The following is a 20931-nucleotide window of genomic DNA, read 5'->3' as shown; positions in this document are numbered from 1 at the left end:
GGGTTTGGAGTTGGAATGGAGGGTGCCCAGGAACAATCAGCCTGGGCCTGGAGACTGGACAGCAGTGGGGAGGGGACACCAGACAGCGACCTCCTGCTATGCCTGTTACGGATGGTGGCTTTAGGTCCACATTTGCATGGTCTTGCCCCGCTTCCTTTTTTCTGCTCTAAAGTCTGTATCCCCATTGGGAGTACACACAGTTGTCACCCTCTCTGTGAAGCCCTTTCTGACTCGTGTTACAGGTGCTTGCTTTCTGCCACCCTGGACTACTTGGCGACTACTTCTCTTCCTCGACACCCAGGGCGACTTTCCCCCACCGTCTTTCTGTGCCTGTGGATGTCACTTCTCTGGGCCCCTAGGTGGGAGGGGTCCTGACCAGCCTTGGGCAGCAGCCTCTCTGGGGAGATCTCAGAGCCTTCCCTGCTGTGTCTTTCGTCTTCCTTCCAGTCATCTCCAAGCCGAGCCTCCTTTCTCTGGAACCAAGTGTGGGAGATGCAGTTGCGGTACAGAGGAATGAATGCTCACTTGCCTTCTGTGGATTTTCACTCATTTTTTTTCCTCTGGTTATCCTATAGCTAGCTACTGAATCCCCCACTGCTCACCTTCACCCTTCTCTCGTTTTCTGTTCAGCCAGCTCTCTTGACCCTGGTCCTTCCTTGCTCAAAGTCATGTTTTTTTGTTTTTGTTTTTTTTTTTTGTTTAATTTTTAAAACACGCTGTATCAGAGGAATCCATGAGTTTTACAACTGGAAGTGACTTTGGAGGTTAGCTGATTCAGCTAGATCTCTCCCTTCCCAGGTGAGGAACAGGACACACGCAGCTCTGTGGAGATTTGTCCACCCCGCAGTGCCAGCTGCGTAGGGGCAGGGGTCCCTCTTGGGTACCGAGTGGCCACATGCCCACGTTTGTCTGGGATGGTCTTGCTCTGCATCCGTGGTCCCAGGTTAATGTCTAACAGTGCTCCCTTCTTCTCTCAGCAGTGATCTGGATGGCTGGAAAACTGCATGAGCGTCCTACATGGACTGCCATCGTCCTGTGGGCTTTAGACCTTATGGTGTCTTCTGTGCTGTCCTTGTGTCAAAACTCTTTTTTTTCCCATCAAGTTTGTCTTCAAAAAGACTGGCCCGTGTTATTAAAAACAAACCAGCCCAGATGAAACAACTGAGTCTTCATTAGTATCTCCTGGTATTGGCTGGGTTATTGATGCATTCATTCTCTTGTCTGAAGGTAATTTTAACTGTCTCTGTGGATTAGGTAATTCTAGGGTTTTTCTCTAAGCTGAGGAATAGGATGTATATGGTTGTAAGGAAAACTGGTTTGCGAGTTCCTCGTGGGTGTTGAGTGTAAGTCACTCAGGACAGTGTCATTAGTGGACTGCCTGTGCCCTGCCTTGAATTTAGTGATGCCGCAAAAGGAAAAATGCTGTGAAACTTTAGGAAGATGCTAGCAGTCCTTGCTTTGATTGATTCAAGGGGAACGGCATACCGTTTATCAGAGTTCATTCCCACAGGCTGCAGGCATAAGGGCCCTCCTTCAGTCTGCAGAAGTGGAGGGAGTCTGGAGGATCCCACGGTTGGTGCCCAGGAGCTAGACAAGAGCTGTGTGTGGGTGGCCTGTCTGCTGTTGCCTCCACTGTGCCTCTGAGTTAGAGTGCACCTGGGAGAGGCAGGACCCTCTGTGCTGAGTCTGAGATTGACATTTCTTTCCCTCCAGTTGCTGGTAGGCCCAGTTTACGCAGTCAGGACCTTCAGGAGGAAGGGTGTTGGTGATGTGTTCAGGCAGCACCCCTTCCTGCCGCTCTGAGATCCATGTGGTTTCTGTCTGCCGTGCACTAGCCCCCCGGCCAGGCCTGCTATTGAGGCTCACGTAGTTCTTGACACTCAGCTTCGAGGGCAGTGCTGTTTGATTTTGTGATTATGCATGGACCATACTAGATTAACAATGGGCTTGAGCTGGCCGTGATTACCACTAGAGGGTACAGTGCGAAATGGTGCTCGGCTGTTCAGTGTTGTGTGGACAGTGTGGGGAGTGACAGTTGTGCATCCGTGGCCTGAGAATTCGGGTGAGGGAGGGGCAGGACCGTCGGGGTGCCAGCACAGCTCACCAGAATCCCGAGTGAACTCTCAGAGCGGGCTGGGAAGGCTGCCCTCCTCTTTTGTGTTGGTGTCTGCAGTCCTGCTGTGAGTCTCGGATGGTGAGGACAGTTCAGGCTCTCGTGACTGAAAGGTGAAGTCAGTCATTTAGTGTGCACCGGGCAGGAGTTTGTGACAGAAGCAACTGCTTCAAGACTGTGGCTTCTGGATGGAGTGAGGTGATCTCCGGGGGTGTGAGTTGGAAGCTTATTGATGGAGATCTGTGGAAGGATGGTGCCTGCTTGACATTGGTGTCTGTAGAGCAGTGAAGTCATGTGCATGCGCAGTGTTTGCAGTGCATGGGTGTGCAGACGTGGCCCATTCTTGTGCAGTGGGACCGGGAGGTGTGTGGGTTCAGGAAAGAGCACTGGATTAGGATTGAAGAGTCTCCTGGGACCCTGGATGAGCTACTGCACTACTGTGGCCTTGGCTTACCTGTGCCTGATCACCCTGTCTGTGGAGGAAGCTGCCATGTACCGGAGCCATCTTTTTGTCCAAGAAATGTCCATAGCTGCAAGAAAAGCCTTAGCAGCTCCCCATACCTTCTGTTGCTTTCCCCCTTGCCTGGAGCACCATCCCCTCACCTGGCCAAGTCCTACACACCTTTCCAGACTTGACTACTCCTTGCCCTGCACTGCCTTAGCCCTGTGGCCCCATTCCCTCTCTGCGTTCCCACTCAGCTGGAAGACCACAGCCTCCTACATCTGCTTTCTCTCTTGAAAGCCCAGTTTTTTTTTTGTTTTTTTTTTTTGATAAAAAGTCCAGGCTGGAGTGCAGTGGTGTGATCTTGGCTCACCACAACCTTGGCCTCCTGGGCTCAAGTGTTTCTCTTGCCTCAGCCTCCTGAGTAGCTGGGACTACAGGTGTGTGCCACCATGCCCGACTAATTTTTTGTATTTTTAGTAGAGATGGGATTTCACTATGTTGTCCAGGCTGGTCTCGAACTCCTGACCTCATGATCTGCCCAACTTGGCCTCCCAAAGTGCTAGGATTACAGGTGTGAGCCACTGTGCCCAGCAAAGCCCAACTTTTTTTAAAAAACTTATTTTGTATCTTTGAATATGCTGACATATTTTAACCTGGGTTATATTCATCATGACATACCCCTAAATCCTTCAAAATGATCTCTCCAAAAATAGCTCCATGTTCCAACATAGCGTAAATTGTAATGTCTGTTATACCTGACAGTGTTAGTGATGTCTCAACACCATCTGATACGTGGTCTGTGTTCACATTTCCCCAGGTGTGCCCAGGTACGCTTTGTAGATGGTTTATCCAAAACGGCCCAGTGCAGGGTCATGTATGGCACCTAGAGTCTCTCCTGATCCAGAGCAGTCTTGTTTTCCATGGCCCAGAGTTGTGGACAGACGTAGTGTTTGGCTTTTATAGGTGCTCAGGAGCTGCTGATTCAGTGAAGACACAGTGAAGTCGATGGCGATGAGATACTGAAGATATTTTTTTTCTTCTTTGGCTCAGGGGAGGGATTTCCCTCAGTTTTAAATACTAATGATGCTCAGTGTTCAATTAAAAAACCATGCCCTTGGTCCTCCTCCATGCCGTTGTCTTCTGGACCTAGAACTTGATCTCCAGGCTTGTGGCTCCTCTGAGTCTCTCCACAGCGTTTGTTGAAATCCCCCTCGTCCCCTGGTCCCTGAGGCTGAAGTTCTCTGACCTTCAATTGTGGAAGTCTTCCTCAGGTGGTTTCTCTGTGCCTCACTCCTTTCTTTTACGGTCTGATAGTCTAGCACCTTCTAGCCATTCTTTTTTATGCCCAAATTGCTTTATATATGGCCTGTGTATTTCATAGAAGGCAAGATAATTTTCCTAAACAATACCAGCTACAATTCAGCTTCCTAAGAAGCAGTTTTTGCAAAGCATTGCAGGAGAAGTGAGGTCTAACAAATGTACTTTAATTTTTTATTAATGAGATTGACAACCAAAGACTGTCAATCTTAGTGACTCAGAGTACACTTGAGAAAGTCGTATTTTGGGGCTTCATTTTTATCTCTGAATGAGACGGTTGACCTGTAAGTGATGTAGATGATTCTTCTCTCTGTTCACTGGGCTTTTTCTTGTGGTTATTTTGCATTTTTAAAAGTAAGAGTTTTCCTTGGCAGAATGGAGTTATCTGTAGGTCTGTTTTGATAAGCGGGATTCAGCTGCCCTTTCTTTTCAAAGGTGTGGGGCATTCCAGTTGCTGCTTCCTGTTCTTAAATGTGTTCCCCTTTACCTGGTAAGGATGAGAAGTCTGAGGCCTGAGGGGCCCGGGGCAGGGCTGTAGCAAGCAGGTGGCCATGCTTCACCCAGGGAGGCTCTGCTCTAGAAGACTGCATTCTTTTCCTCCTTCCAGCACCTCTGCCTCCTTCTCACACCGTGCTGCCTGTGTTGTGCCGTTTTGTGTTGTGCCGTTTTGTGTTCGACCATGGGAACCTTTTTTCCTTTTTTAAAAAACAAAAAAAACAAAACAAAAAACTTTAAGACTGAAAACTCAGAGAGAATGGTAACTTTTAAGAAAGTATTTTTCTATCCTTATTTGAATACTCTGGGTTTTCTTAAGTCCCTGGTTTGATATTTATTGTATTTCATTATGTGCTTTGTATTGAAAGTAAAATATCAAAAATAAACACTAAATTTTAATATTTTCTGGTGGAAAACTGGTAGGATGATTTCATTTTGGGAATATCAGATCATTCCACTGCACATTTAATGCACTTAAATGTTAAAGTAAGGCTGAGTGTTTTAAATACGCCTTTCCAAATGGATAGATCCTAAAGTGTATCATGGGGCGAAATGTGTCTGTGCAGCCACCCTCTTCCCAGCATGATGCCTGTGTGGGGTGGTCCAGGTGGCAGGAAATGTGCCTGTGCCAGTGTTATGAGCCTTTCGCTGGGCAGGATTCCCAGTGACCTTCCTTACCTCACCAGGAGCATCTCACCCTTGGCTGCACATTGGAGTCACCGGGAGAGTGTTAGCATTTTGATTTCAGAGTCTCTCCCTTAGAGACTCCAGAACAGGACTGGAGTATCCTGCCCTTTTACGGCCCCTCAGGAGGTCCTAGTGTGCAGCTCCTACTGAGAATCACTGCTCCCGAGGCTGAGCCTGGAAACAATGGAATACCGTTTTAACTTCCTTCCCTCCTGCTGCTCCTTGCCCTTGCCAAGAGTGGAAGTACTGCTTTTTAAAGCACCCAGCAGGTCGTGGTGGGGAATGAATGAATCCTGTCTAAGACGACCTGCCAACATAACCCTGGGGAACAATTTAGTGTGTTAAATGCCATGGTAATTCTTAGATACACACTGATTTACTTTTCACAGAGATATTTCTATCAAAGTTGAGACTTTCCTCTTATTCCCATAGTACAAAATTTCTCTGTATTCAGATTTTGTTTGTTTTTTTGTTGAATAGATGTTTATTTTAGGAAATAGTCTGCTATTTTTCTCTATAGAAGCACTTCAATCTAAACATTCTGTTGGCTGAGAATGTGCATTTTCCCCTCTCAGTAGTAAGGATTTGCCTCATCTCATTGTCTAGCTTCCTGTTGAGAAGTGTGGTGTGTGTATTCACTTAAGCTCTGATGTCATATTGAAGCCCATTGGTGGGCAGTTTCAGCCAATCAGGTGCTTCCTGGTATCCAAGTAAGAAAGATATATAGTTCTGGAATAACAGGAAACTTCACGTTTTTCACATCCTGTTATTCTGGGTTTTGTGACTTGCTGCCTTGCCAATATGAAGGTTAGTAGAAATTTATATATGTATTTCTTTTTGTAGTATACCATGACTTTAATTTTTCAAGCTCTCAAATTAAATCTCTAGTGCTGAAAGACAATGAGATCTCTCATTGAAACATTTTATGATGAATAGAAATTTTATGTTTTGCATATAAGGAAGCTGAGGCCTATTTAATTCTTTTTTAAAAATGCAACTTAACCCGTATTTATTATAGATGGTATGTCAGCCTAGATGATGCTCTCATTTGAGTTGGAATTTCTTCTTAAATAATAAATATTACAACAAATGTATTCTGTGTTAAAGATGATTCTAAGGACTTTTATGAGGAAGGATTTAGCTTCATGAAGTCAGTTATATTTTGTGCTTTATGTTAGAAATGGTGTCAGTAAGCACATAGAATGTTTAGATGTATTCACAGCTTTCCTTTTACATTTTGTGGTTTCATTTCACATTTTCTTGTAAACTTTAAGAAAGTGACCTCTGGTTTTCAGCTCCTTTCTTGACTCTCTTAGTGGTTTAATGGCTTTTTTCTTGAGGTAGTTTTTCAACTTCTGATTTTTCTTTTTTTATTTATGTTTAAAGAAGCATGACTATTTTTACTTATTTCAAAAATTATAGACAGAAGGCCTTTGACTGGAGATGAATTTTGAATAATACAGGACTTTTCATATTTGGCGTCACTTTTCTTAGCTTCTCTTGGCGTGAGCTTCGTCACGGCAGCATGCGGCGCCTGCAGGGTGGGTGGCTGGTTGGAGGTTGGTGCACGTCTCCATTCTGCTGCCTTGTCACTGTGTACCAGCCTCTGTGCTGGGTGTTGGGAGATGTACAGTCTGCCTTTGCAGCTTTTTTAGCCCAGGGAGGCCTGTAGACATCCACCATTAGACTATCATGACACATGTTCTCGGGGAGCCTGGCTGGGGACCTGACTGGGTGTGGTGGGGGCAGCAAGGCTGTCAAGGCGGGGCTCTGTCAGGAAGCAGGATGAATAAGGATTAGCCAGGAAAGGGAGGGGACCGAAGGAAGGAAGAGCTGGAGAAGTGGGGCTTCTGGTAGGGCGTGCTAGAGGTGTGGGGGGAGGACAGCCCTGGGGAGAAGGCGGGCCCTTGCCCACGGATGCCCATTTCTGGTAACCTCAGTTAGAACATATGGCAACAGGATACACGTTTTGGTATTTAAATACATCTTTCTGTTATTTGCACCTCTGAAAAATTTTTTCTTAATTTTTCTGGAACACAGTTGTAGATGATTTGACTGTTAAGTTTATTTTTGCTTGAGGTTATTTGGTGGTCAGAAGCCATATGTAGTCTTCGAGGTATCTGAGATGAGAGCTTTTTCTTTTTTTTTTTCAGGAAGTGATTTATTTAGGCAGAGAGAAAGAGAGAAAGATGAGAGAGAGAAAGCTTCCATGATGATTGTGGAAGGGGACCCAAGTGTGGAATCCCGGAGAGGAAAGCAGCTTCCACACTGAGTGGAAGGGTTCCCCAGAGGGGGAAATCCCGGAGAGAGAGCAAGCTTCCACGAGGATGGTGGAAGGGGAGCCAAAGATGGAATCCCGAGCTCTTTGACATGGCTGTGTGTGTGCATGCCTTCTAGACTCTAGTTGCAACATAGCTAGGCGAACCAATGTGCTTCATCTTTCCAACCTCCAGGGTGGATGGTGGGAAGTGCCCACTAGTGGCAATGTGACCAACTCCACCATGGTCCCAGGTCTCCGGACGGCCCTGGATTGGAGGGGATGCGGTCTGGGGCTTGCCTGGTCCTGGCCTCAGAGCTCTGAGGTGATGGTGGTCTCTTGTCCCTATCCCTTTCCTATCTGGGATCTGCTTCTCCTGTCTTTCCTCCTTTTACCCTCATATCCACTCTGTTTTCTGATGTCTGCATTTTCTTTTGCTGCTGTTGGCTTTGGAATCGACTGTCATTTTCCCTTCTTTTCTGTGACCAGGAAAGAATGTGTAGCATGCCTTGCCCTGAGGCCTCTGCGTTAATTAAGGAGAGGAGGATTGCACAGGCAGGCTGCGTGCTTGCCGGATGCCAGCAGCCTGCTCCCCTCCCTGTGAATGAGCTCACACCCCAGCGTGTAAAAAGGGGTGGGGCAGTGTTGGGCAGAGAACTGGTCTAATGCCGTGGGGGTACCCTACCCCTAAGTAAGAGAATTCTGATTGGATTCTTACCCCAGGACTTGGAGATGAGCACGCTGGTCTCCCTGTTGCAGGTTTTGTGGCCGCCTTAGGATTTCAGGCAGAGCATCATCACATTGCTGGGAGAACTTAGTTCAACCTGCACCCAACTAAGACTCTACTAATTTTGCTTGTTTAATTTTTCCTTTCAGACGTTTGATGCAAATGATTTGTATCAGGGGCAGAATTTTAACAAGGTCCTCAGTTCCTTAGTGACTCTAAATAAAGTAACAGCAGGTAAGACTCTTTTTTATTGAACTCGAGGGGGTGGGAAGACATAAGGGCGGACATTTTGGTTTTCCTGTTTTTCCGAGGCCAGGGGAGCATTATTACATTTAAAAAATAAGCTTCTGTTGCATTACATTTCGATTGTTCCTTTTGCTGTGATATTTTATTTTCCTTATTAGAACAGAATCTTCTTTAAATGTTCTGGTATGTATCAGGTGCTTTCCCTTCTGTGGGTGGAGAGATTTCTCACCTGAAGGTATAGCAGGAGAAAAGTGTCTAGTTCTCATGGGAAGTCTTGGAGCTAGAAGCACCTTTCTCTGGGTTTTTATTGAGTGTGTGCTGATTAAAGTTTGTATCTAGTGAGCAGAAATTTTCAGCTGTGACCATAAGGGAGTGGCTTGTGGATTGGCCTGTAAAGTCGTCACCACCTGTCCAGGGCTCCTGAGGGCTGTGGCACCCAGGTACATGGTTTGTGGGGTCTTAGCCCCCGTTAGTACTGAAATGGAGAGGAGGTTTTGGGGACATGGTGTGCCCCTCTCATGGGCCACAGTGAGGGCAGGAGTTGTTTAGGCAAGGACCTTTGAGGGAAGGCGCATGTTGTCCATGATGCCAAGGTCCCCGGAGTAAATGTTCCATGAGCCCTGAGGAGCTCTTTCTTGGATCTCGGCATGGCTCGAAAGGAAGGAACTTTTTAGTTGTGTATTTTTGTTTTAGAGTAATTTTTTTTTCTGTTTACCTTGACAGATTTAAGTTAAATACCAGATTTGTAGGGGAAAGTGACATGTCCTTTTTGAAAAGGAAACCTCTTGAGTTTATTTTGTCAGGGTCACTTCTCAGTTTCGTCTGGCCCTTCAGACTGGGATGTACTTGCCTCACTGCATATGAGGGAGGCACTGACTGGGTCACTAACACTTTGGGCTGCAGTTCCTGGCTCTGGGAGACTTCATCGGTGGCGCAGGGGCTGCCCTTGGTGCTGCCTCCCAGCGCACGTGTGCTCTGACTGCTCTCTGGGAGCTGCCGCTGCTGCTGCTGCTGCTGGTGCCCGGGCGAGAGGCACTGGTCCCCATTCCAGGGATCAGGGGCAGACCCCAGGCAGAGGTGTGGACTTGGCTGAATGTTCACAGCTTGACTTCTGAGGTTTAAAGGACTGTTCAGATGAAAGCATCTAGGAAAAAATTTCAGTGGCAGGATTATGAAGATGGGTATAACTAATTAAAATTGTTGCTTAGAATGCCTTCTGTCTCTACAATATAAAAATGATACTTTTAATATGAACAAACAGTAAGAAAATCACTTATAGAAAGGGACATACATTTAGAGTGGATCACTGGAATTTAATAGAAGGAATACTGCAACAGATCACGCACAGAAGGTGGCATATTCCGCCTGTCCTGACCGCATGGGGGATCTGTCTGCAGACTGATATTTATCCATGCCTCAAAGTTTTGCATGATTTTTTTTATGGGGACAGAGTCTTGCCTAGGCTGGAGCGCAGTAGCGTGATCTCAGCTCGTTGAAGCCTCAGCCTCCTGAGGCGATCAGGCGATCCTCCCACCTAAGCCTCCTGAGCAGCTGGATCTATAGGTGTGTGCCTCTGTGCCCGGCTAATTTTTGTATATTTTGTAGAGACGGGATTTTGCTGTGTTGCCCCAGCTGGTCTTGACCTCCTGAGCTCAAGCTGTCTGGAAACCTTGGCCTCCCAAAGTGCTGGGATTACAGGCATGTGCCACCTTGCCTGGCCTAAATGCTGTGTCTTATAATTAGCATAGGTCTCTGTGACAGATGGGGCAATAGCACAGATAAATAAAATCTACAAGTAATTTTGAATTTGATTCCTCTGTTCCCATTGAATACTTTTGTAGAGGTTGCTCATAGGAGCAGAAGATAGTAACTTTGAATTTCACTATAGACGTTTTCTCTGCCTATGTTGTCAGTGGGGGCTGCTAATTAGGAAGCCGTGGCTTTAGAGGATGGGTTTAATTTGTACACTCGGCCTTGGGATTGTCAACCATCAGGGTTTGAGATGGTAGGATTTACAAGTAAATAATAGAAGTCAGAACCCAATCACTCTGGGGCTACTGGTTTTTATTCCACCTTATGGAAATATGGAATTGTATTTCTTATATGTTCTTGGTATCATTGACTATGTGTTGGATGTAAAATAGGTAGCTTTGTTCTTTACAAAGACAAATGTGGGCGTTATGAGGTAAACTTGGTACTTTTTAGCTTTTAAACTATAGAAATGACCCCTCCCAGGTGGAAGGAGTGTTTTGCTTTTCTGTTTGTTGGCTAATTGCCCTTTGTTTTTGTTTTTGAAGTCAGTGTGCAGGCAGTGTTCGTATCTTTCTAGACTTCAACTTTTCTTGATTGGCGAACAGTAAGACGGCTGCAGCAGCCACAGTTACCATGGATATTCTTGGGAAATTGTCATTGTCTTTCTGCTTTTGTCACTTAAAACCCTATGTGTTCTCAAGGCATTTAGGTGACTGTAACTGGCCTTTTAACCGGATAGAAGAAAGCTTGGTGATGGGGAAGTACAGAATATCTTCAGGATGCCCTCCTTGTTCGAGAATTCCCTGAGGGCCAGGGCCAGCAGAGCACTGCAGCTCATGGCAGGGAGCCCGGTAGAATTTGCTGGAAATACTCTATTAGCTGGTTTTGTGCTGCAGGTTGCCTGACACCCCAGTGTTCTCAAGTAGCATGCTCTAGAGATTACTTGTAACCTGCCCTCAGCAGATCCTTGGAAGTATAGGGTGCTTGGGTGACCTGAGAAGAATTTAAGACTGTTGGGATGGTAAGCCCATGTCTTCAGGGTCAAGCGGGTGGCGTGAATGGAGGAGCTGGGCAGAAGGGCATGGACGCTGGGTCCTTTGGGGATAGCCCCTGTCCAGCTCTGAGCCACCTTTACCTGAGGGGATATAGACCTGGTGTGGCCGCATCCTAAATGTGTCAGGAGCAGTGGAGAATCTGGGTTTTTGGTGATAACTTCAGACTTTTAGACGTTGACAGTTAATTCAGAATTTTACCAGATACTGCGTAAGCCAATCCAGACATCTGCTGGGAAGCTGGGACCTGGAGACTTAGGTATTCTGTTTTGGAAGGCTCCTTTGAGCTTTAGGACATTGCCGGGCACGTGCTTCTCAGAATAGCGATTTTCCCAGCAAACTTTTTCACAGCCCCCCCCTTTTTTTTTAAATTGAGTCACTTTTAAGAGTAATTTGCTGTTATTTATTTGCTGCTTGGTCTTTGTGGAGTGTCTTACCACGAAAGGGGATCCAGGGAATAGAACTAATAGAACCTTTTAATATCTGTTTACTCTGATCCTCTCAACAACTGCATGAGGTGAGTACAGCGTGTGCTGCCTTAGTTTTGAGGAAATAATCTTCACGAGGTTCGCTCTGGCTGAAAAAGACACCGGGATTTTCTATTTTTAATAAGAGTCTTTCCCTTTTGTTGCAAAATAATTCCTGTTGCTTACTGCATGATGCATCGTCCTGGAAAAGTGGACACATGGTGATGATGCGTTGGAGAATCAGTGCTTGTTTGTTCTCTGCTCCATAATCGAAGTTGAGAGGCTCTTTTTTCCAGGTGAAGGGAAAATCTTAAGAACGGTGATAATACATTTCACAGACTTCTGAAAAATTATACCAGAGAAGAACTGATTAATGGTTATCTCCAGATAATTTCTGGAAAGGTAGTTGGGGAATGAATGCAAGGCATTTATGTAAAAAGAATTTGTTCTTTGTTTTCTGCATAAATGGGCTGCTTTGTTGTGGTCTTTGGTGTGTCCCTCTGTGCTGGCCTAGTTTTCAAGTCGAGTGTGTAGTGTGGGTGCGTGGTATCAGGCGCTCTCAGCTCTCTTTTTCTGTGTGCACGCCCTTTGCAGACATCGGTCTGGGGAGTGACTCCGTGTGTGCCCGGCCCTCATCTCACCGCATAAAGTCTTTCGACTCCCTTGGATCACAGTCTTTGCACTCTCGGACTTCAAAGCTATTCCAGGGCCAGTATCGGAGTTTGGTAAGTTTGAGAGATTTTGTTACTTAAATATGTTTGGGAGGATATGAGTGTGTATGGAGGTATCTGGAAAGATACATGTGCCTCATTAATTATGTTAAGCAGGCTGAAGGTAGCGGGACTTTGCCTCCATTGCTCCTGGAATCTGGTCTGGTGTTTGTTCATTACCAGATTATCCAGATATTATACTTAATGAGTGCTTTTGCGAAACTTCATTTGTTCTTAGGTTGTATTGCAAGACTTGTAACTCCGTTGACACCTGGAGTGATGCGTGCTTTTAAAATGCATCCTTCTTCACCTGCATGGCATTATCAGCTATGCGCATGTACAGAAATATGAGGATAAGAAATTCGTATGTAAAAGTACTCAGCTCTGCAGAGAAGACATGATTCAAACTAAAGAATCTAAAGAATCTGGCTTTTTTCCCTCTTCATGAAAGCATGGCTTAGTGTGCTTTACTAAGTCAGGATTTAGTTTATTGAAGAGGGAACCCCTAAGAATGGATGATTGGGAAGCAGAGAAAGAAACTTAGATGATGGAGCAGTCTTCTTGGAGAGCGAAGAAATACTTGTTTGTTAATGCTCAGGATACGGGCTTTGAGTAAAGCCCCTGGAATGTAACAGTGAAGCTGGAAGTGAGAAATTCAAGCAGGGTTGAGACAGGGCTGCCTGGAGAATGTTGGGGCAGAGCTGGGGCTGCCACTCTGCAGTCTGTACCCTTCTCTGAGCTTCAGGCTGGCGGGCAGTGACTTGGATTGGCCGATGGGGATGCCACTGTTTTCTCGTGACATCTTAGTACATTACTTTATTAGAAACATAGTGATCTTGTAATGTGAATGTAGAGAGAACCCTATTCTAGAGTTACTAAGGGTCCATGGATTTTCCTCTGCCTTAACGTGGAATGTTGCTAAGTAAGCTGATGGCGATCCTCAAGAAATAAAAGTTAACTTAGGTAGAGTCATGTTTTGTAAATTTGAGTGGTTTATGAAGCATGTGTTAAAAATGGAACGATAGGCAAGGAATATGATTTTTATGTTTCTGAACTTGTTGAACTTGAGCTTGCTCTCAATGCTGTGTCTCCTCTCAGAGGAGCCCTGAGGAGTCTCACTGCTCCCGGCGCTGTGTGTGGTGTGCGGTGCGGGCTGCGTGGGCTGAGTGCTGCAGTCCTCTCAGTGCCCCCTGAGCCCTGGCTGTTGCCATTTCCTGCTTTGCAGGAGTCTCTGCTGGAGGAGTTTTGTGGACTATCACTGAGAGCGTTAGGATTCTAAGTTAAGGAGAACTAAACAAACCACTTTAAACATACCTGAAGTTAGCTCTATAAAACATGAGGAAAATGTAAGAGAAATGAGCACGCCTTGGACAAAGCGGTGATTGGCTGTCTCACCCATTCACCGGTGACAATTTTCATGTGATTTTTTTCCTTTTTGAGTAGAGGAAGACTGGATTACAAATGTATAATTTTAAGTAAAATAAAGTTAAATGTAATGTAGGGATTGTTACTGCGATCATAATAAGTATAGGATTAATTTTTCATTAGCTACAGAAATTTCGTTACACTAGAAATAAAGACTTGAGCTCTCTGAGCTGTGTGAAGTCTTTCTGGGGCTGACTGATGTTTTGATTGGGTGCTAGTGAGCTGCCTTCTCTTTTATGGAACGTGCCAAGACCTCTCTCAGCCATGCTAAGTAAGAATGAGTGTTTCTTTACCCTTAGGTTTTTCTGTGTATAGCTTATCAGTAGTACTTTGAGGTAGTTTTTTTTGGATTAAAAATTTATCTTGAAACAAGAATGGCCAAACATTCCCTTGAAGCTGGCTGGTGGGCGCGTGGAGGCCCACCTGTCACTCTCTCCTTTTGTGTATATTTGAATGTTTCTATGATAAAAAGTTGAGCTAAAGGCAACTTGGTTTCTTGAATGTCAGTTTTGAGATTTATATTAAAGCTAAGCTTTGAGATTGTGTAAGATGCTTCCATCCCCCGGCGAGGATGCGTGTTCTGAGGGGCTGCTGCTCTTTACGCCCCTGTGCTCTCACGTTGCTCCTTCATCACCTGCCTGCCTTTCAGTGTAAGAATGTCTCCCTCAGCCACCACTGCAGTTGCTGGGTGTTTTTATAAGCTTGTTTTTCATCTGTGAAACTGTCAGCCCCCTGCCCCAGGACAGATTTCCTGCCTCAGGATATAGGCAGGCTTCAACAGTTCTGATGTTGCATTTTCTGCTTTTCACTGAGGTGGAGGTTTTAACTTGCCTCTCCACCTTTCCCTGACTCTTCTTTCCTTGGGAGAGTTCTTCTTACCCACTTCCAGAGGCTGAGCTAAATCAAGCTTTTTGTCCAGTTCGGCTCTGTGGTGGGACTCTGTGGTGGGCCTCCGTGGTTAAGAATGTAGAATGGTTTTCCTCATAGATAAGGCGTGCATTGACATTTCGTTCTTAAGAACGTTGATCGACACTGCTGGAATTACTGGTATCTCTGCTGGCTGCTGATAGGTACAGCCTTGAGTGCTGGATGCTGTTCTCAGAGTTTGGGGACAGCATTATGAGATGGTTGTTTCCATCATCCCTCATTTCTGGGAGAGGTGACTTGATTTTTTAAAGTGATTCTTCTGCTGCTTCTGGAAACCAGGGACCTGGATGCTTGGCACAGTCCTGATGGTGGCAGGTAACTTTGCTTTGTACCAGTCACCAAGTGTATTTCCAAGACATGCAAGAAATTATATCCAAATGTATCTCACACATTGTTAAATATTTTTAACTTCCCTATTTAGTAAACACAGATAATGTTGTGCTTTAATATACCATGTTTTGTCGATTCAAAGACTTCTCTTTTTAAGTCATTTTAACACATCTGGAAGTACATGTATCTTACAGTGATGATATGACATAATTTGACAGTATTTAGTGGAATATAAAGGCATCGTCTAATTTTTGGCATCTTATATTGGATGACATATATTATAAGGAAACTGAAGCTTAGAGAAGATATTCACACAAGATCACAGCACTCAGAAATAGTAAAGTTGGAGTAAAAATTGTGTCTCACCCTGACAAGCCTTTCTTCTTCTGAAAAGGAAATCACAGGTGCTCTTAGTAGAGAGTAGAGGAGAGGGTAGAGTTGGTGTGAAGCAGCACTCCAGAGTGTCCTTGTTTTGGACTGGTAGGATAATTTCAGAACATGGGATACAATAAAGCAATCAAGTGATGAAGTTTAATATGCCAAGATACTGACGGGTGGTGCTTCAGCTCTAGGCGTCAGAAAGAGGTTGTTACGGAGCTTGGTGGGCATAGGTGACCGTGCCGGCCAGGGTCACGTATGCCTGCATAGAGCTCTTTTCCCTTTGGGTTAGGGCAGTTAGGGCAGCCGGGGAACTGTCTTCACTCCCCTCCAGTTACTTTTATTGACATGTAATGTACATAGAAAAACAGTTCATGTGTTGCGCGCATACAGCGTGATGTACAGCATGATGAAGTTTTACACGTGGAACGTTCCTGTGTAAGCAGCACCCAGATAAGGAGGCAGAGCATGACTAGCCTCCCAGCTCCTCAACAGGACTCGTGTTCCCCAAGGCATCTACTGTCCTGTCAGATGGTAAAGATGAGTTTTATCCATTTTTGTATTTTTTAGAAATGGGATTCTGTGGCATAACCCCCCCCTTTTTTTTAACGATTGGCTTGTTTTTCTCAGCCCAGTATGATTTAGACTCCCTTAGTCTTGTTGAGTCTAGACAGGTGACAAGCTGCAGTTTCAGGAGAGCTTTTAAAAAAAGGGAAAAACCCACGATGATAAAATAGTGATGGAACACCTCTCTTCCCGCTTCCTGTAACACTGTCGATAGTGAACGGAGCCCTCACCCAGCTGCTGTGATGTTAGGCTGAACTTGGTGGTGCAGAGTGTGTAGTTGGAATGTAGCCTTTTTAGGACACCCTCGTCTAGCTTGTCCCGTGCCTCTTGCGCTCTGATGGAGCACCTCTTGGCACGTGCTGTCTGAGCAATCTGTCTTGAGAGTAATAGTGCAGAAAGAGACATTCTAGAAGCCTGCATGTCCTTCTGTGTAATGACTGCTGAAGAATGAAGATAGGCTGCATTGGGATGTTTCACCTGGATACCTGGATCTGAAATGGCTGCCTGCCCCCTGCACCTCTCCTCGAGCTCTCCCCGCCTTAGACTCCACCCTTCCTTTCTGGTATGTTACACTGATGAAGTAATGTCAATAGGGGTGCCTCCCTCACCTGTGCCTTGAGTGTAGAGTGCGCCTGCATTTGCACAGTCATGACCATGAGGTGGAACGCTGCTGCTTCTTGATCATCCCTTATCTCCCTTCTGCTTCCGTTCAGGCTCAGCCCTGGTGTTGGCTGGAGCTTCAGGGCTGGCCGATGGTGACCCTGGGCACCTGACCTAGGGATGGGCCTGCTGCACCTGTGTTGCTTTGCTCACCACAGTTGTGTTCTGGTGTTGGAGCTGATCACCAGCGTGCTTGCACCGTGAGCCTGTTTTCCACAAGGCCAGGGTGCCCAGGTGACGTTGGACTGCTTGCAGGAGAGCGTGTTGGCGATCTCAGCAGACAACTGGTGAGTGGAGATGGTGGTTTGCAAAAAGAGAACTTGACATAGCATGGTGAGATCAGGTCATGTTTCACCACACAAGAGCAAGGACCACGTGACAGTTTCTGGATGCAAGCTTCAGTGGCAGTGGCAAACTTGACCCTGCTCCTTGTGGGTCATAGGGGCCAGAGAGCTTTGTGTCTGCGCTGGTAATTGTCTGCTGGTGCTTTTGTTGCCAAACACTGAAGAGAGGTTTGTTGATGAAATACGAAATATGCATTAAATATTTAACTTACGAATTTGAATTGCTAAATACATATTTGTAATTAATGCTTAATCTGTAAACACATTTAAATAGATAAGTATTAAATATTTTTGGAATAATATAGCCACTCCGTATTGAGGATCTGCTGTGGCCTGTTTGCTTTGATGCTTTACCTTTAAAAACTTTTTTTTTTTCAGTGATTTATACATGCACTTAAAGTCAAGTAATTCTCTGAGACCTGCTATTAGGAAAAAACAGTAGAGACAGAGCCACTTTCCATTTTTCCCACCTTTTTTTTGTTTTCATTTTTATGGTACCTAGTACATATATATACATTTATAGGGTACATGAGCTGTTTTGATACAGGCATACAATGCGTTATAATCGTCTCACGGTAACTGGGGGCATCCGTCCCCACTAGCAGCCATCACTTCTGAGTGCTGGTTCTTAAGGAGGTACGTTCTAGTGTGGATAGTTTGGTGTCCCGTGGGGCTGAGGGGGCAGTCGCTGGAGGGTTCTCTTTGGCTGTCTTGCTTTGCCTCCAAGGCTCTATTGGTTCTTTGTAGGTGTTTGCCTGTGTGTCTCTAAATAAAGCGCCTTTTCTTTTTATTAATTTGAAGTGATATCAAGGTGGACTCCCATGGAGGAAGAGGGGCTGGTGCTGTTTTCCTCCCCTGACTCCCTTACCTGCATAAACACCTGGGTCTGTCTTCCCCATGGCTGAGTTCCGCCATGCTTTCACTGAAATTGGGGTTCAGGGGAACGTTATGACAAGGTGAATAGTGTTCAGAGCAGAGCCACGTTGTAGACTGTGACTATTCTTAACTTCCTAGTAACTTTTTTTTGGGGGGGGAATTGGTAATTCTCATTTCTTTGTTTAGTTTTCTGTATACGTTTTGCACGTTGCAGATCTAGTCTTTTGCATGTTTCTAAGGATCTCTTCTTTGACATTCAAGTACGTTATTTTTCCTCATTTCCTGATAAACGCTCTTGGAGCCTGTGCTGTATTTTAAACTCTCTTGGTTGTGAGCCAGGCTGGCTGCGCAGCTGCTGCCTCTGAGCCGCCCTCCATCGTAACCTGGGACACTCCCCTGACAGCGCAGATCTCCTCTGCCTCTTTCTCTTCAGTTTTTTCCTTTAATTCCCCTGTTTTGGAGAAGCACATTTTTAACTCCTTGAAGGGGTGCATGGCAGGTAAATTTTTGAGATCTTGTATATCTGTAGGTGTCTGTTTTATCCTATAAAGAACTTTTTTGGCTTCAGTTTTCAGAAGTTTAATTATGGTATGACTTGGTTTGAATTTCTTTAGGTTTTTACTATTTGAGGTTCAAGCAGGTTCGTGGATTTGTATATTTATGTCTTTTGCCAAACTTGGGATATTCTGGGCCATATTTCTTACATTGCTTTTCAGCCCTGCCCTCTTTCTCAAACTCTGCTTCTGAGACTGATGTTAGATAGCAGTGTTCGACATTCTCTTATTTCCCACACATCCCTGGGACGGACTGTTGCTGGATGCGGGGGTGATGATGGGCCTACTAGTGGTAGAGTGGGGCTGTATGTCAGCCAGTTTGAGTGGTTTCAGGCCTTCCCTGTGGCTGGCTGGAGGGCAGGGAGAAGTGTGGGCAGATGGAATCGCCTACTGCCACCTGGTGGGGATAGAGGCCTGGACTCTGCTGAGGTCAGTGGTGGTCTCTGGAGCTCTAGACGTTCTGTACAGTCTGTGTGGACACTGTTACAGGTGGGCTGGGCTCGCCTGCTGTCAGTGGTAGGGAAGTGAGGTGGGCCAGGGCTGGGGTCTGCTGGGTGGCCGTTTCCTTGAGCCGTTGCTGGTGCGAGCAGGCTTCTGGGGTTGTCAGGCTGCGCCCTTTGGTGGTTCTGTGTCGCCAGCCTCTCCAGAGCTCCGTCCAGGGCAGATGGAAATCAAAGAGGCCCTGGCCACTCTGCCTTCCTCTTTCTACCTTTCAGAAATCTGAAAATATGCACAGTTTCTGTGAAAAATGCAAATTAAAATATGAGGCACTATTTTTTCCTGTCAGACAAAAATAGAAAAGTTTGGCAATGTTGAGTGTTAAAGGTTGATGAAATAAGAACTTTTAGGTACTGTTGGTGGGGATATCGCTTGGTGTAGTTTGTAGAAACTTCTTGGAGGACAATTTAGAAAGATGTATTAAAAAGTTAACTGTAATAAGTATGTCTTCTGACCAGAATTTAATTTATAGGCTCATTTACAAGTGTATTCAAAGACAGATGTACAAGCATTTTTAATGCAGCCTTGACTACACAAGGAAAGTACAGTGTATGGTGTATGGAACTACACTGGAAATAATGTAAAAGTCCACTGGTGGAGCGTGGATTCAGTGATGAATGGCATAGTCATGTGGCGTAACATTAAGCGGTATGTAAGCACTGGCCAGTACTGCCAGAGAAATGACCATGCCGTCCTCACTTCTGTGACTTGTGGAGAAGTGCGTGTAGTGTGACTCCGTCTCCACGTACACGGACGTGTCTGATTACATAGGTGTCACAGTGGCAGAGCAGGACCTGTGTGTGCTATGGAGAGGGTGTCCTCTGGGGCTGGAGTGGTGCTGGGGTTGGTCACGGTGCACTGCAAGGGAGGAAGCTGACGTTTCTGTGAACGTTTTTCTGCTCTTGGGTAATTACGCTGCCTTTGTATTAGTAAAGTATAATCTGTTTTATAATGAAGTAGACTGTTGTTGGTATAATTTTTCTCCCACCCTTCTTCCCCTTTTAGGACATGACCGATAATAGCAACAATCAACTGGTAGTAAGAGCAAAGTTTAACTTCCAGCAGAACAATGAGGACGAGCTTTCCTTCTCAAAAGGAGATGTCATCCATGTTACCCGCGTGGAAGAGGGAGGCTGGTGGGAGGGCACACTCAACGGCCGGACCGGCTGGTTCCCCAGCAACTACGTGCGCGAGATCAAGGCCAGCGGTAAGAGGCCGAGCCTGGCCTGTATGTGGCTTTTCTTTGCGATGAGGAGCAGAAAGAAGTAAATGTACTTTACATAGTGTTTACTCTCCAGGTGAACCTGTGCACATGACCTGGTCTTAAGATACAGTTTTTTGTTCGATGTAAAAGGATTTTCACCTCAGCCTCACATTGGGGCCTTGGGATCAGGGGCTCTGTAGTGACCAGCCAGCATTTCCTTTCATCCTGGCATTTTCCAAGCATGAAGAGAAGTATCTCAGTTTTACTGTGATAGAGTTGATCCCTTTTTTAGAGCTAGTGTCAGGACTTGGAGTTGGTGATCCGCAGACTGTATTTAATTTTTGTGACTAGGGTACTTTTGGCAGTGATGAGCAGTTAAGTAATTTCTGTCATTTTCTTTGTGCTAGTGATGGTATTTTACAAACGCATCACTTCCTTATGTTTTGTAGTTGTTCAGCATTATTTCATGGACTTTCCCATTTTGAGGCTTGTGTTCTTATGAGAGAACAGTGGTCCTCGGCACATGGCTGTGGCTGCTCAGCTGTCGTGCTTGTCATGGAGTTGAAAGTTCTCTCAGAAGCTTAGTGGTTGTGATTTACGTCATGTGTGTATGGCTGTGAAAATTCTGTAAAGCTAGTGATTTGAGTGCCCAGCAGGCGTTCTGTATTCAGGGAATATGTGTATTATGGAATATTTACTGTGCATATTCCTGAACACAGGTGTTACTTAGCCATTCTTCATTCCATCAGTTAGCCTTATTGAGAAGAGAGTACTAGGTTTTCTGAATACAACCATGTAGTTCTTGCCTCCAAGGCACATATCATAAATTCAGGTGTGTGTGTGTGTGTATATATGCGCGCTGGCACACATCAGTGGATTTATATATATGCACACACACAC

General features: G+C 45.4%; 1 protein-coding gene across 7 annotated transcripts in view; it reads left to right on the top strand.

Annotated features, from left to right (window-relative positions):
- The window catches only part of ARHGEF7 (Rho guanine nucleotide exchange factor 7), a 183681-nt gene that overhangs the window by 70154 nt on the left and 92596 nt on the right, over positions 1–20931 (top strand). For 4 of the 7 annotated variants that reach the window (XM_064361867.1, XM_064361866.1, XM_021667883.2 and 1 more), the window contains exons 1-4: positions 5787–5864; positions 8191–8275; positions 12153–12283; positions 19833–20034. In XM_064361867.1, the coding sequence (XP_064217937.1) occupies positions 5859–5864; positions 8191–8275; positions 12153–12283; positions 19833–20034 (424 nt within the window). In that variant the 5' untranslated portion in view covers positions 5787–5858. Of the gene's footprint in view, positions 1–5786; positions 5865–8190; positions 8276–12152; positions 12284–19832; positions 20035–20931 lie in introns of those variants that run through there. The other 3 variants (XM_021667882.2, XM_021667879.2, XM_021667886.2) reach the window with 1 other exon arrangement.

Source organism: Aotus nancymaae, unplaced genomic scaffold, assembly GCF_030222135.1.
Source record: "Aotus nancymaae isolate 86718 unplaced genomic scaffold, 86718_ANA_hifiasm-v0.15.2.pri h1tg000044l, whole genome shotgun sequence".
NCBI classification, from domain to species: domain Eukaryota; kingdom Metazoa; phylum Chordata; class Mammalia; order Primates; family Aotidae; genus Aotus; species Aotus nancymaae.
The sequence above is the reverse complement of the archived record's forward strand: the minus strand, read 5'-3'. Positions and strand labels throughout refer to the sequence as shown.